Genomic DNA, 15,114 nt, shown 5'->3' on the forward strand with positions numbered 1-15,114 from the left:
GGTATGTCTTTATCAGCAGTGTGAAAATGAACTAATGCATGCCTGTGATCCCAGCACTTTGGGAAGCTGAGGTGGAAGGATCCCTTGAGGTCAGGAGTTCGAGACCGGCCTGGCCAACAGGATGAAACCCCATCTCCACAAAAATACAAAAATTAGCCAGGTGTGGTAGTGGGCACCTGTAATCCTAGCCACTTGGGAGGCTGAGACAGGAGAATCACTTGAACCTGGAAGGTGGAGGTTGCAATGAGCTGAGCTTGCAATGAGCTGAGCTTGCATCACTGCACTCCAGTCAGAGCAAGACTTCATCTCAAAAACAATACATAAAGAAAATTTTAAAAAATAAAACTGTTGGGGGCATTAGCCACACGAACAACTGTCCAAAAGCCAGGGTCTCTGGTTTTTGTTGTTTTTGTTTTTACAGTTTTATTGGTTTTATTTAAACCCCAATAAAACAAACACATTCACTGTCTATTCACTTTCTGCACTGTGCAGGCTGGCATTGGCATTGGTGACTCTGATGACCACCTGGGCTGTTCTTTCCAAGATGGCTTTGCAGTTCTTGGAGGAAACATCGTGAGTGATCTCAACACAGTAAGATTTGTTGCACACCAGCAGTACTTCCAGCTCCTTAACGTTGTGGACCAGGAACTTCCAGAAGCCACTGGGTAGTATGTGCTTTGTCTTTTTGTTTCTCCCATAACCAATGTTGGGCATAGATCTGGCCCTCAAACCTTCTATGAACCCTGTTGTCAATACCTCTGTGTTTCCACCAGTTACACTTAATTTTGACATATCAGTTTGACTGGTGCCCAGTGAACTTCTTGGTGCTCTTTTTGATGATCTTAGGCTTCACGAGTGGTCTCAGGATGGCCATGATGGAGGAGATGGGTGTCACCTCCATAGGCAGTGCCAAGGAAGACAGCTCAGGTCTTTCTGTAATGGTAAAAGAGGACCCATAAAAAGTGAAAAAGCAATGATGCCCAACCAAATTCAATAAATTTGTACTGCATGCCTGCCCTGTAAAACATGTTATGTCACTATCAGGATCTAGATTGAGTGGAATTAATTCAGAGAACACCAAAGATCACTCTAAATCATGTCTTAGAGAAACAGTTGAAATAATCAGAGATGGTTATACTGGAAATAAGAAGATTCTAGGAAAACATGAGAGCCTTCATGCCTAAATATTTAGCCCTTTTTTTCTTCAGAGATTAGACTTGTTTTGTACAGGACAACACAGAATTAATATCAATGAGTATCAGTCAAAATTAGTAGAATGAAATCATAGCAACCTAAGAAAAAACTTACTATCAAAGCAATCTAAAAATAGAATGAGCTGTTTTAGGAGGAGCAGAAGCCTCACTGGCAATATTGGTACCAGGGACATTATATACTGCAGTCTCTGGATACTCAGTCTCTAAGTGAGTCTTAATCAGACACTGCTACAAATCAAATCATAAATCACATTACCCAAAGTCAAATGCTGCTAACATAATGATATGTTTCCTTCTGATTTTTTTCCCTGTGTACTTGTTTTTTAACAAAATAAAATTTTAGCACATATACAATTTTTCACTTTTTATAAAAAATTATTTCTTTTGGCAATTTTGTAGACTACCAATATTTACCAAAGCTTTCACTTTTTTTTTTTTTTTTTTTGAGACAGGGTCTCACTCTGTCTCCCAGGCTGGAGTGCAGTGGCATGATCTCAATTCACTGCAAACTCCCTTTCCCAGGTTCAAGTGATTCTTGTGCCTCAGCCCCCCAAGTAGCTGGGATTACAGGCACACACCACCACACTCAACTAATTTTTGTATTTTTAACAGAGACGGGGTTTCACCATGTTGACCAGGCTGGTCTCAAACTCCTGGCCTTGTGATCCACCTGCCTCAGCCTCCTAAAGTGCTGGGATTACAGGCATGAGCCACCATGCCCAGCCAGCTTTCACTTTTTGTTGAACATTTACAGTTTAGTGGTAAGAGCAGTTTTCAAGACACACTACCTAGTTGAATCTCTCTTACTAGCTATACAATCTTGGGAAAGTTACTTATTCATGGTGCCTCAGTCACCTCATTTGTAAAATGGGGACGGTACCTCAGGGAGTTGTATTAAAGGAGATTCCATAGCCAAAATGTTTGTGTCCCCCATAAAATCCACATAATGAAACCCTAGCCTGTGGGTTCTAGGAGGTGGGGCATTTTAGAAAGAGATTAGGTCATGAGAGGTCAACCCTCATGGTATTTGTTCCCTTATAAAATAAGCCCAAGAAAGCTCATTTGCCCTATCCACCATGTAAGGACACAATGAGAAGGCACCATTTATGAATCAGGAAACAGCTCTCATCAGACATGAAATCTACCAGCACCTTGATCTCAGACTTCCTAGCCTCCAGAACTGTAAGAAATAAATGTCTGTTATTTAAGCCACTCAGTCTACTGGATTTTGTTACAGTGGCCCAAAGACACTAAGACAGAATCCAAACCTAAGAATATATCCTCTGCCAGAGTGGTGGCTCACACATGTAGTCCCAGCATTTTGGGAGACCAAGGCAAGAGGATTACTTGAGGCCAGGAGTATAAGACCAACCTGGGCAACATTGCAAGACCCTGTCTCTACAATAAATTTTGAAAAAGAAAGAATAGATCCTTTATGTTCCAGTGGTTGTTTGGGCCTCTCCTATAGCACCTACCATCTTTTGCCATCAACACTTATTGAGCTTTTACTAGGTAATTTAGTTCAATTCCCCAACAAATGAGGACCTATTCATCTACAAGGCATCTTGCTATGTGCTTTGTATGCGTGTAAATATGAAAGGAAACATTTGCTCCTGCCCTCAAGCAACTAAGTGATCTTTGGGAATAAGAGATGCACAGTCCTTTAACCATACAGTAAGTGTGTTGTGGATATTAAGGGCATAAGCACTGATGTCAGACAGACCCAGTTCCAGTCATTTTGTCTCTTTCTTTGGGAGACCTTGGGGAAATTACTTAATCTCTAAGCCTCAGTTTCCTTGGCTGTGTAATGATGATAATATCTACTGAAATGTACTCTAAGACTTGAAAAAGGCAATATGCACAAAGCACTTAGCATAATGTCTGGCACATAGCAAATTTTAAAACGGAATCTTTATCAAGTAAGCATTATTCAACCCCTACTAGAGAAGCCAGACCACCTATCCACAGCAGCCTCCCCACTCACTACCACCATGTATATACACAGGGATAGGACTGGATAGGAAGTGTTTCCCTTCCATTACCTGAGGCACTGCACGTCTCTTACAGAATTTACACCAGGCCATCACACTAGATAGACCAGAGCCCAGCTCACCCAAGAGACTCTCATGACCAAATCAAACACATCTCACACCCTTGTTGACCTAACTCACCACTACATGTGTAAGCTTCTCTCATCATCTCCCAAATTTTTTTACATTTGCTTAGCTGACACAGCTTCTCATCCACTCTATCTGCAATACCAGCTCATCCCATTACCAATAAATCTTTTCTACATCCTCAACCTCATCTCCCAATATTCTTCACACCTCCTTACCCAGACTGAAAACTAGCTCTTTCCTAGACACTTCCCCAACACCAACTTTATCATCACATACACCTGGGGTTCAGGGTTAGGAGCATAGGTGGATTTACTATGAAGCTTATGAAACTTAAGCTCCAGTATCCCTAACTTCTACAAGCTCCTTCTAAGGGAAGTATACTAGGAATGTGTTCAATCACATGTTTTCAAAAAATTGGCGGCCAGGAGCGATGGCTCATGCCTGTAATCCTAGCACTTTGGGAGGCTGAAGCGGGTGGATCACCTGAGGTCAGTTCGACAGCAGCCTGGCCAACATGGTGAAACCCGGCCTCTACTAAAAATACAAAAAATCAGCCAGGCATGGTGGCAGACCTGTACAGGCACACCTGTAATCCCAGCTACCTGGCAGGCTGAGGCAGGAGAATCGCTTGAACCCGGGAGGCAGAGGTTGCAGTGAGCCGAGATTGTGCCACTGCACTCCAGCCTGGGCGACAGAGCAAGACTCCGTCTCAAAAGACAAAAAAAAAAAAAAAAAAGGCTGGGCGCGGTGGCTCATGCCTATAATCCGAGCACTTTGGGAGGCCGAGGTAGGCAGATCACCTGAGGTCCGGAGTTCAAGAACAGCCATTGACCAGCACGGAGAAACCCCATCTCTACTAAAAATGCAAAATGAGCTGGGCATGGTAGCGCATGCCTGTAATCCCAGCTACTCAGGAGGCTGAAGCAGGAGAATTGCTTGAACCTGGGAGGCGGAGGTTGCAGTGAGCCAAGATCACGCCACTGCACTCCAGCCTGGGCAACAAGAGCAAAACTCCATCTCAAAAAAGAAAAGAAAAAAAAATTGGCAAAGATAATTTAGCTGCAACCAGTTAAGATGCTCTTTCCATTCCAGCTTCCCTTCTATCACACTTCCCCTCCTCTCAGATTAAACTGGGGTTACCAATTCTGTCTTAATCAAAGGCACACAATACAGTTGATCACTCACCTCTCTGCTTAAAACAGATCCTACTTGGATGTCTAAGACACGTCTCAAAGTCAACATGTCCAAACTGAACTTTCTATTCTTCCCAAACCTGGGAAGGCCTATCTCACCAGCAATTCTATCCTTCCAGTTGCTCAGGCCAAAATCCTTGGAGTCATTCTTAGACTGGGTCTCATTCTGTTGCCCAGAGTGCAGTGGCACAAGCCTCCCAAGTAGCTAGGCATGCACAACCACACCGAGCTAATTTTCTCTTTTAAATTTTTGCTATTCTCCCGCCTAGGCCTCCCCAAGTGCTGGGATTACAGGAGTGAGTCACTATGCCCAGCCCCTAGGAGTCATTATCTACTCCTATCTCCCATATCAGTTCCTTCAACAAACCATGTCTCCCACAGTAAGGTAAGGCTGGTTGTAGCGGTGCTCACCTGTAATCCCAACACTTTGAGAGGCCAAGGCGGGCTGATCACTTGAACCCAGGAGTTCAAGACCAGCCTGGACAACAAACCCCGTCTCTACTAAAAACACAAAATATTATCCTGGCATGGTGGTGTACACCATGTCCCAGCTACTCAGAAGGCTGAAGTGGAAGGATAGCTTGAGCCCAGGAGGTTGAGGCTGCAGTGCGCCACTGCACTCCAGCTTGGGTGATAGAGAAAGACCCTGCCTCAAAAAAAAAAAAAAAAACTTAGTGACTATCTCAACCACTCCCATCTGTCCTAATGCAAGCCAAAATCACTTGCCTAGACTATTGCAATAGCTTTATTTCTACCTCTGCCTCAGTGAAATGTTTTGCTCTTAAGAACTTAGTTCATTGCTGGGCACAGTAGTGCATACCTGTTGTCCCAGCTACTTGGGAGGCTGCAGGAAGATCAGTTGATCCCAAGAGTTCAGATTAACCTGGACAGCATAGTAATACCCCACCTCGACAAAAGTAAGTTTCCAAATGGATGCTCATCTCACAATATCTAACTATAACCTACAGGGCTACTACAGACCCTGGCCAGCTTTCTCACTCTTCAGCCACAACTTTGCTATTTCTCTGATTCCATCCAGGAATTCTCTTCCCCACAGAATCTATGCTGTAACCTCTATTAAGTTCATAAGCCAAATTTAAGTATGGCTTTCTTCTGACCTCAACATCTAGCACATATACCTCTTTTAACCTGCTTTTCTTCAAATAATGCACATTACGTATTGCTGCTCTATCAGCATATAAATTCAATTGAGAACTTTTCATTCACTACAGAATTCTGTGTCTGGCATACAGAAACTCAAGTATTTGTACAATTGTTATCCACAAGTAGTATAACACTATTCCAAACTTGGATAACGTAGCGGCTCTTGTTCAAATGTACACCAACTCAGGAGGCACAGGGTATACCCTAACAGGGCATTTCTAATAGGCTTCCAGATGACAACGTGTCAAATCCCAAGAATTTTCACCTACCTTCATTTATTCCATCTCATGTCAGCCACCTGCATTACCAATGTTAAAGCAACCACACACTACACCTACGCTTCTCCTTTTACTGAGTCCAACTTGCACAACCCCTCAAAGTGCTCCCAACTGCTTTTCTCCACAAATACGCACATGCACACATTGACAGATGAGAGACCCTGTATCTATTCAAAAGTGTGTGAACATATATGTATATAAATTCCTTAAAACATTTTTTTCTTTAAAGAGACAAGGTCTCAGTATGTTGCCCAGGGTGGTCTCCTGGGCTCAAGCAATCCTCCCACTCTGACCTCCCAAAGGGCTGGGATTACAGGCCTGAACCTGCCTGGTTTTGTAAAGTATAAAAATAAAACTGGCATTTACCAGTTTACTGGCTGGTATGATTTTATGTTAAATTCAGGGAAAATAAGCCACTGAGACAAGTTTATTGAGAAGGTAATAAAATTTAAGTTTTTAAAAGATTTCTTGCCAGGCGTGGTGGCTCATGCCTGTAATCCCAGAGCTTCAGGGGCCCAAGGCGAGCAGATCACGAAGTCAAGAGATCGAGACCATCCTGGTCAACATGGTGAAACTTCCATCTCTACTAAAAATAGAAGAATTAGCTGGGCGTGGAGGCTGAGGCAGGAGGCTTGAACCCAGGCTGCAGTGAGCCGAGATCACACCACTGCACTCCAGCCTGGTAACAGAGCGAGACTCAGTCTCAAAAAAAAAAAAAATTTTTTTCTATAAACAATTAACTATTCCAGTCACATTAAAACACTCACAAACTGAAGGGTTTTTCAAATGTTTATTTTATGTACAAAGAACTATCATGGTTTTTCATTGCGTAGATGCCTTGGATAATCCTTTGAAGGAAGATCGTTTAGTCCAACTGAAAAAAAAAGCAGACAATGATTTATTTCAAAACGCTTTAAATCTCTACTTGATTCTCACAAAAAAATGGCTCAGTGTATAATGTTATAGAATTACAGAACTGGACCTTTGACCTATCCAACCACACCAGGTTCTACGTAGTTTAAATATTTACTGAATGCCTACTCCAGAATCAACCATGTTTTAGAATGATTTTTAGTAACGCTATCCCGCTTCTTCAAAGTCATGTTTCCCAAAACACTAGTAAATGATCTTTACCAAATGCACAGGATAGTTCTTCAGTAGGCAACTATAATTACACAGTTCATTTTTTTTTTTTTTTTTTTTTTGAGACAGTCTCGCTGTTTCCCGGACTGGAGTGCAATAGAGCCACCTCCACTCATTGCAACCTCAGCCTCCTGGGTTCAAGCAATTCTCCCATCTCAGCCTCCTGAGTAGCTGAGACCACAGGCGAGGGTCACCATACAAGGCTAATTTTTGTAGAAACAGGTTTTCACCATGCTGGCAAGGCTTGTCACGGAAACCCTGGGCTAAAGAGATCTGCCCACCTTGTCGGCCTCCCAAAGTGCTGGGATTTCAGGTGTGAGGCACCTCACCTAGCTCAGTTTATCTAGGACACAGAGCTAGGGCGTGGGCCAAGGTCCATTTTCTTACGTATGATATACTACCTCTCGAATTAGGCGAACCTCCTCATTTTAACAAGAAGCATATACTGATGAAGTATTTGTTCAAGGCTGCCAAGCCTGAGTTTAAAGGTACTTTCTCTGTCCCTGCTGCACTGCAGAATTCATATTAACAATTTACAACAGACAGGGCGCCGTGGCTCACACCTGTAATCCCAGCACTCTGAGGGATCAAGGCAGGCCGATCTCCTGAGGTCAGGAGCTCAAGACCAGCTTGGCCAACATGGTGAAATCCCATCTCCACAAAAAAATAAAAATAGGCCGGGCGTAGTGGCAGATGCCTGTAATCCCAGCTACTCGGGAGGCTGAAGCAGGAGAATCGCTTGAATCCGGGAGGGGGAGGTTGCAGTGAGCTGAGATCAGGCCACTGCACTCCAGCCTGGGAAACAGAGGGAGACCCAATTTCAAAGAAAAAAAATAAATTAACATCATTATAGGACAGTACTATCCAATACAAAATAATTAAGAATCAGAAAGTTGGTGATTTTTATCTCAAAGAGCCAATAATAAATTCGTTTTCACCTTAAAAAAAAAAACCCAAACTACTATTTAAAAGATTTTTAGAAGCCAAAAGTTTCATATAGTCAAAAGTGTCACATAAACATTAGCTTGACTAAGATGATCAAGAGATAGAAGCACTAAATGCAGACCCTTGTTTGCTGAATCTTAACAATGTCTTTCTGGCCCCAAACTTTTAAGTTCATTCCAGTATATGATGCTATCAAACATTTTGGGTTGGCCGGGTGCGGTGGCCCATGCCTGTAATCCCAGCACTTTGGGGGGCCGAAGCGGGCGGATCACGAGGTCAGCAGTTCGAGACCAGCCTGACCAACATGGTAAAACCCCGTCTCTACTAAAAATAAAAAAAGTTAGCCAGGCATGGTAGCGGGCGCCTGTAATCCCAGCTATTCATGAGGCTGAGACAGGAGAATCGCTTGAACCGGGGAGGCAGAGGTTGCACTGGGCCGAGATCACGCCATTGCACTCCAGGTTCGGTGAGTGCGACTCCGTCTCAAAAAAAAAAAAAAAAAAAACAAAAAAAAAAAAAAACACTTGCGGTCAGCGGTTAATACATAGATTTGGTTAGAAAATATCTAGGTACAGCCGCGCGTGGTGGCAAGAGCCTTTAGTCCCAGCTACTCGGGACGCCAAGGCAACAGGATCGCCTGAGACCAGGAGTTCGAGGCTGCAGTGAGCCCTAACAACGCCACTGCACTTCAACCTGGGCGACAGAGGGAGACCCTGTCTCTAAAAAACAAAAAGAGAATAGGTACTTATAAGATTGATAAGTGAAATAAATGTAAAACAATTTTAGTGGCTTCTGTAAAGTGAATTTCACTCAACACAATACACGGCACCTAAAACTGGCTAAGCTATCTAGGTAAAAAAGGGAGTAGAAAAGACTAAGTCCTTCACCTTCTCCATTCTGTTAATCTGACTGCCCAAACCATCAACACCGTCACCAGCTACCAACTAAAGAGGAAAAGCTCCTGGTCGAATGCTCAGAATTACCACCCCAGGGAAGATCTGTCCGGTTGTCTTCCGCGGAAAAAATAAAGAACCCCCACAACCTTCTCTGCCCAAACAACATGGAGTACGCCTGCAGACGCCTACCTTAATGAAACCGATATCCTTCGCGTACTGACGGAAACACTGGCGGCACATATTGAGGCCGTATTTCCGGATCAGACCGTGCCGGTTTGAACAGACGCGACTGTAATAAAAGAGACAGCGGTTTTGCAGGTCACAGAAATTACAAGACTCCGCACTCAGACGGCTACTACCCGCATCCCGGGACTCCCGGGACTCCCAGGCCCCACTACAGGCCCGTAATGGCGGCACCAGTGACTCCCAGTTGGCGTGCTCCCTCGTGCCGCCCGTGGCCCCCTCTACTTGAGATTTTAAACAGCCTAGCGCTGCAGGGCAACGCTTCTCCAAAACCACAAACTATTTCTCACCAAGAGCGAGAACCCTGGCCGAATTTACGCGGGTGGCTCCAGTACAGCTGCTGATGGCCCATCTTGCTCTCAGCAGTGCAACGAGGTAAAAGGAAGAAGTTGGCCCACGCATGCGCTCTTCAAATTTTTGAGACAGTTTACCCAGAATGCAGTGCTGAAAGGAAACGCGTGCGCAGTGTGGTCAGGTTGTTTCGCTGGGTGAGTAAAATGAAATCTTAGAGGCGTTGAGGGCTGGCCCAGTTGATGACGTCACCATACCACAGCTTCTAGTGCTATTCTGCGCCGGTATCTGACCGCCGGGCGCGGTGGCGCGTGCCTGTAGTCCCAGCTGCTCGGGAGGCTGAGGCTGGAGGATCGCTTGAGTCCAGGAGTTCTGGGCTGTAGTGCGCTATGCCGATCGGGTGTCCGCACTAAGTTCGGCATCAATATGGTGACCTCCCGGGAGCGGGGGACCACCAGGTTGCCTAAGGAGGGGTGAACCGGCCCAGGTCGGAAACGGAGCAGGTCAAAACTCCCGTGCTGATCAGTAGTGGGATCGCGCCTGTGAATAGCCACTGCACTCCAGCCTGGGCAACATAGCGAGACCCCGTCTCTTTTGAACAATAAATACGTTAATTTTGGACTCTCAAGAAATGAGTATTCTCATAATCTCTTTTATTGATTAAACCTTTTACTTTCTTTTAATTAAAACGTTACACTTGGGAAAGGAGTTTTTTCCTCGACTCACTAGTGACACCTACTGGAATAAATTTGCAAAACAACTTAAAATCAGCTGTAATGATCACGAGTCAACAGTAGGGTTTGCTTTTATTCTGTTAAAGAGAGTACGTTTTCAAATTTATTTTTTTGACACACTCCTCCAAGAAATATATCTACACCATTCCAGAAAAAAATGAGATTCTTTGGCATTTAGTGTATTTGATTCTTAAATGTAATTGGCTGAATGTAAAGTAATAAACAAGTAATGTGCAGTGTATGTTGCTTTGACCAGATAATTTGGTGACAAAACAACTAATGAGAAGCAAATGCAAAAAGGCAAAAACCCAATGTTAATAAACGAATTTCTGCTGAAAGATGCCTACATTCCATATGGTCATTTATAATGCCTCCAGATAAAACTGCTCTGAAATCAAAGCTTTAACTGGATTTATAAAATGTAGCACAGGGTGCAACAATTCAAGAAACTTTTACATATAAACTTTTATAAATTGAAATACAACACTTCTTAAGGTATGTTATGTCAGGGTTCTAGTGGGGTCTCCCTACCCAATCATTAAGTTAGGCATTGTATTATATGATTAAGGAAGGAGGGGAGTCAGAGATTTGTAAACTAGATATAACTTGTTTCTTGCCCTCAAAATTTTCTAATCTAATCTGTGGAAAACAGGATTATCTCCAAGACTTCAACGTACAACATTTGTGCATCAACAACCCATATACAGCTAAGGAAAATATTCTGTATTCAATGATGGGTGTGCTCATGAAGTATGAAAGGAGCCAAGAAGAGAAATTAATTCCAGTTTGAGGTACATTTGAGAGACCTTTGAGGCAGACCTTGAAGAATGGGATTTCTACAGGCAGCATTTGACAGAAGGGAATGCCTGGTGAAAGGAAGCGCTTGAGCCAAGGTAAGGTGAACAACTTTGTGTAACTAGAATAGAAGATGCACAAAAGGCCTAGTGATAGGAATGAAAAGGTATTTTATTTTAAAGCCTCATTGGGCAAGATCCAATGTCAAGCTTTTACAACTTTCCTATAATTTATATCAGTCACTAATGTGTGGTTTCCAAAAGCTATTTGCCTCTCAAAAGCTAATCTAACATTTGTCCACACTTTCTTAGGCCTCTTCTAGTTGGTCTCCATAATATTTAAAACATTACAGTGGTTCTGAAATCAATTCCATAAATATTTTTAGTACTCTGATATATAATCCTTTGGGCCTAAAGAAGTGAATTCATTTAGGAGAGAAAAAAAGACAAATGAGAAGCAATTAGTTGCACTTGAACAATCTTAATCTGAATACTTAAGTAATTCTTTTTTTGTTTGTTTGTTTGTTTGTTTGTTTTGAGACGGAGTCTTGCTCTGTCGCCCAGGCTGGAGTGCAGTGGCACAATCTCAGCTCACTGCAAGCTCCGCCTCCTGGGTTCAAGCCATTCTCCTGCTCAGCCTCCCGAGTAGCTGGGACTACAGGCGCCCACCACCACGCCTGGCTAATTTTTTGTATTTTTAGTAGAGACAGGGTTTCACTGTGTTAGCCAGGATGGTCTCGATCTCCTGACCTCGTGATCTGCCCGCCTCGGCCTCCCAAAGTGCTGGGATTACAGGCGTGAGCCACCGCGCCCAGCCTTGAATACTTAAGTAATTCTTAATGCTTATTCTAGTCTATACATTATTCTCTTTGATAGAGATATTGCAAAAATGCAGCTAAGAAGTCGTACTTCCTTTCAGTTTTAAGATATTGTGACACCATCTATCCCAAACAATGAAATTATCCATTTCTTTTTCAATAAACTGAGAACACAGCTTTAAAAGTTCATTTTAACTCGGTGTTTATCAAGAGCTTTTATGTTTTTGTTTTTGTTTTTCCTTTTTTTTTGAGACGGAGTCTCGCTCTGTCGCCCAGGCTGGAGTGCAGTGGCACCATCTTGGCTCACTGCAACCTCCACCTCCTGGGTTCAAGGGATTCTCCTGCCTCAGCCTCCCGAGTTGCTGAAATTACCGGCACGTGCCACCACACCCGGCTAATTTTTTACATTTTTGGTAGAGAGGGGGTTTCACCATGTTGGCTAGGCTCGTCTTGAAGTCCTGACCTCAAGTAATCCACCCACCTCAGCCTCCCGAACTGCTGGGATTACAGGAGTGAGCCACCACGCCCGGCCTAAGAGCTTTTATCTTAATCCTGTAGTCTTCTTACAGTTTCTTAGTTCTTTTTTTTTTTTTTTTTTTTGAGACGGAGTCTCGCTGTCACCCAGGCTGGAGTGCAGTGGCGCGATCTCGGCTCACTGCAAGCTCCGCCTCCCGGGTTCACGCCATTCTCCTGCCTCAGCCTCCCGAGTAGCTGGGACTACAGGCGCCCGCCACCATGCCCGGCTAATTTCTTTTTGTATTTTTAGTAGAGACGGGGTTTCGCCGTGTTAGCCAGGATGGTCTCGTTCTCCTTACCTCGTGATCCGCCCGCCTCGACCTCCCAAAGTGCTGGGATTACAGGCATGAGCCATCTTAGTTCTCTTTTATACATGGGTTTGAAATGCTTCTTCTTTTAGAACACATTTTCCTTTAATAGGATATTTATTGGGTTTGGGTTCTTTGTTTTTTTAAAAATGTACAATGAAGTGCAAAGAAAAAGAAAAAAAAAGTGCCATAAAGTCCTTGCCCAGATAACCCTACTAATATTTTTCTTTTGAAAAACTAAAAATATACATGTAAGATTGAAGCATTCTAACACTACAGAGTATAGATCTTATTTTTAAGTACATTGGAATAATATGCATGTTAGGACACTATTATTCACGATGTCTTTAATTTTCTTTCTCAAATTATTCCTATAATCTTCTGTGATCATCCATCCAGAATTTAATCATTTAAAAACCTTCATCTTAGGCATATACACTGCTGATGGGAATGTAAATTACTTCAGCACTGTGGAAAGCAGTTTGGTGATTTCTTAAAGAATTTAAAACAGAACTGTCATTTGACCAGCAATCCCATTACTGGATATATATACCCAAAAGAATATAAATCATTCTACAATAAAGACAAATGCATGTGTATGTTCATCGCAGCACTATTCACAATAGCAAACACACTGAATCAATCTAAATAGCAATTTTTTAAGCAACAGTAGACTGGATAAAGAAAATGTACATATACACTATGGAATGCTACACAGCCACAGAAAAGAACAAGATCATGTCCTGCGCAACAGCATGGATGGAGCTGGAGGCCATTATCCTAAACAAACTGACACAGGAACAGAAAACCAAACACCACGTTCTCACTTATAAGTCAGAGCTAAACATTGAATACACATGGACTCAAAGAAAGTAATGGACAGCAGGGCCTACTTGAGGGTAGAGGGTGGGAGGAGGGTGAGGATTCGAAAAGTACCTGTTAGGTACTAAGCTTATTACCTGGGTGATGAAATAATAACCCCTGTGACACACAATTTATCTATAGAACCAACCTGTACATGTTCCCTTGAAACTAAAAGTTTTTTTAAAAACACCTGGCTGGGCATGGTGGCTCACGCCTGTAATCCCAGCACTTTGGGAGGCCAAGGCAGGCAGATCACAAGGTCAGGAGTTCGAGACCAGCCTGGCCAATATGGTGAAACCCGGTCTCCACTAAAAATACAAAAATTAGCCAGGCATGGTGGCGGGCGCCTGTAGTCCCAACTACTCTGGAGGCTGAGGCAGGAGAATCTCTTAAACCCAGGAGGCGGAGATTGCAGTGAGCTGAGATTGCGCCACTGCACTCTGGCCTGGGCAACAGAGTGAGATTCCATTTCAAAAAAAAAACAAAAAACCCTGCATCGCTCTTGAGTTACTTTCAGTTTCAGAACCTTTAGGAATAGAATCATACTTTTCCTCTAAACTTTACAAAACCTATTTTACCATAGACAGAGTCTAAAATACATGTTTTGCATGTTTGGTTATTACAATATGCACACTTCAGTATCATGCCCCGGTTTTTTCCAGTTGGTTAGAATTAGTTCTTTTTCGTTTTTTTTTCTTTTTGAGATGCAGTCTCACTCTGTCACTCAGGCTGGAGTGCAGTAGGGCCATCTCAGCTCACTGCAACCTCCACCTCCCAGGCTTAGGCGATTCTCCTGCCTCAGTCTCCTGGGTAGCTGAGATCACAGGCGTGTGCCACCGCTCCCAGCTAATTTTTGTGTTTTTAGTAAAGACGGGGTTTTGCCATGTTGGCCAGGCTGGTCTTGAACTTCTGGCGTCTAGTGGTCTTCCCCCTCGGCTTCCCAAAGTGCTAGGATTATAGGCATCAGCCACCGCACCCAACCAGAATTAGGTCTTCATTAATAATAATTAACCCTTCAAAAAAGCCCAATTGTTCAATAGTGTTATGTGTTTGTCCTTATCTATTTTAGCAAATATTAATATTTTAATTAACTGTACATATTATATTTTAAAGTAAAACATACATACTTCAGGAAAGGGGACTCAGAAAAAGGAAAAAAATACATACATACATGCATACGTTAAATATATTGTTAAAAGTCTTTCTCCAACCCTAGACCCCTATTTTACCAGTCTCCCTGTCCAAACCAACAAGTTAGCAGTTTTTAGAAGTTCTTTGTTTGTTTGTTTTGACAGAGTCTCACTCTGTTGCCCAGGCTGGAGGGCAATGGCACAATGCAATCTCAATCTCAGCTCAGGGCAACCTCCGCCTCCTGGCTCAAGCGATTCTTCTGCCTCAGCCTCTCAAGTAGCTGGGATTACAGGTGCATGTCACCACACCCGGCTAATTTTTGTATTTTTAGTAGACACGGGGTTTCACCATGTTGGCCAGGCTGGTCTCGAACTCCTGACCTCAGGTAACCCACCCGCCTCAGCCTCCCAAAGTGCTGGGATTACAGGGATGAGCCACCATGCCTGGCCCAATTTGATTTTT

The 15,114-nt window shown here is 43.2% G+C and overlaps 2 protein-coding genes across 3 annotated transcripts; both read right to left on the minus strand.

Annotated features, from left to right (window-relative positions):
- Positions 1 to 398: 398 nt before the first annotated feature.
- Positions 399 to 874, minus strand: LOC100594475 (60S ribosomal protein L32). The gene is given in 2 exon segments (XM_030810111.1): positions 399 to 715; positions 717 to 874. Coding segments are annotated over 2 exon segments (405 nt in total). The 3' UTR covers positions 399 to 468.
- RPS29 (ribosomal protein S29) lies at positions 408 to 9,609 on the minus strand. Of its 2 annotated transcripts, none has more exons than XM_003267643.4 (3): positions 9,487 to 9,609; positions 9,143 to 9,242; positions 408 to 933 (listed from the first exon to the last, which is right to left on the minus strand). In XM_003267643.4, the coding sequence occupies exons 1-3, from the start codon at positions 9,546 to 9,548 to the stop codon at positions 892 to 894; spliced, it is 204 nt and encodes a 67-aa protein (XP_003267691.1). In that variant the 5' UTR covers positions 9,549 to 9,609; the 3' UTR covers positions 408 to 891. The 2 variants fall into 2 exon arrangements, with proteins under 2 accessions (XP_003267691.1, XP_004087178.1); XM_004087130.3 differs by lacking the exon at positions 408 to 933 and adding an exon at positions 6,743 to 6,843.
- Positions 9,610 to 15,114: the final 5,505 nt, after the last annotated feature.

The sequence above is a fragment of the Nomascus leucogenys genome, chromosome 1a (assembly GCF_006542625.1).
Source record: "Nomascus leucogenys isolate Asia chromosome 1a, Asia_NLE_v1, whole genome shotgun sequence".
Classification (NCBI taxonomy): Eukaryota; Metazoa; Chordata; class Mammalia; order Primates; family Hylobatidae; genus Nomascus; species Nomascus leucogenys.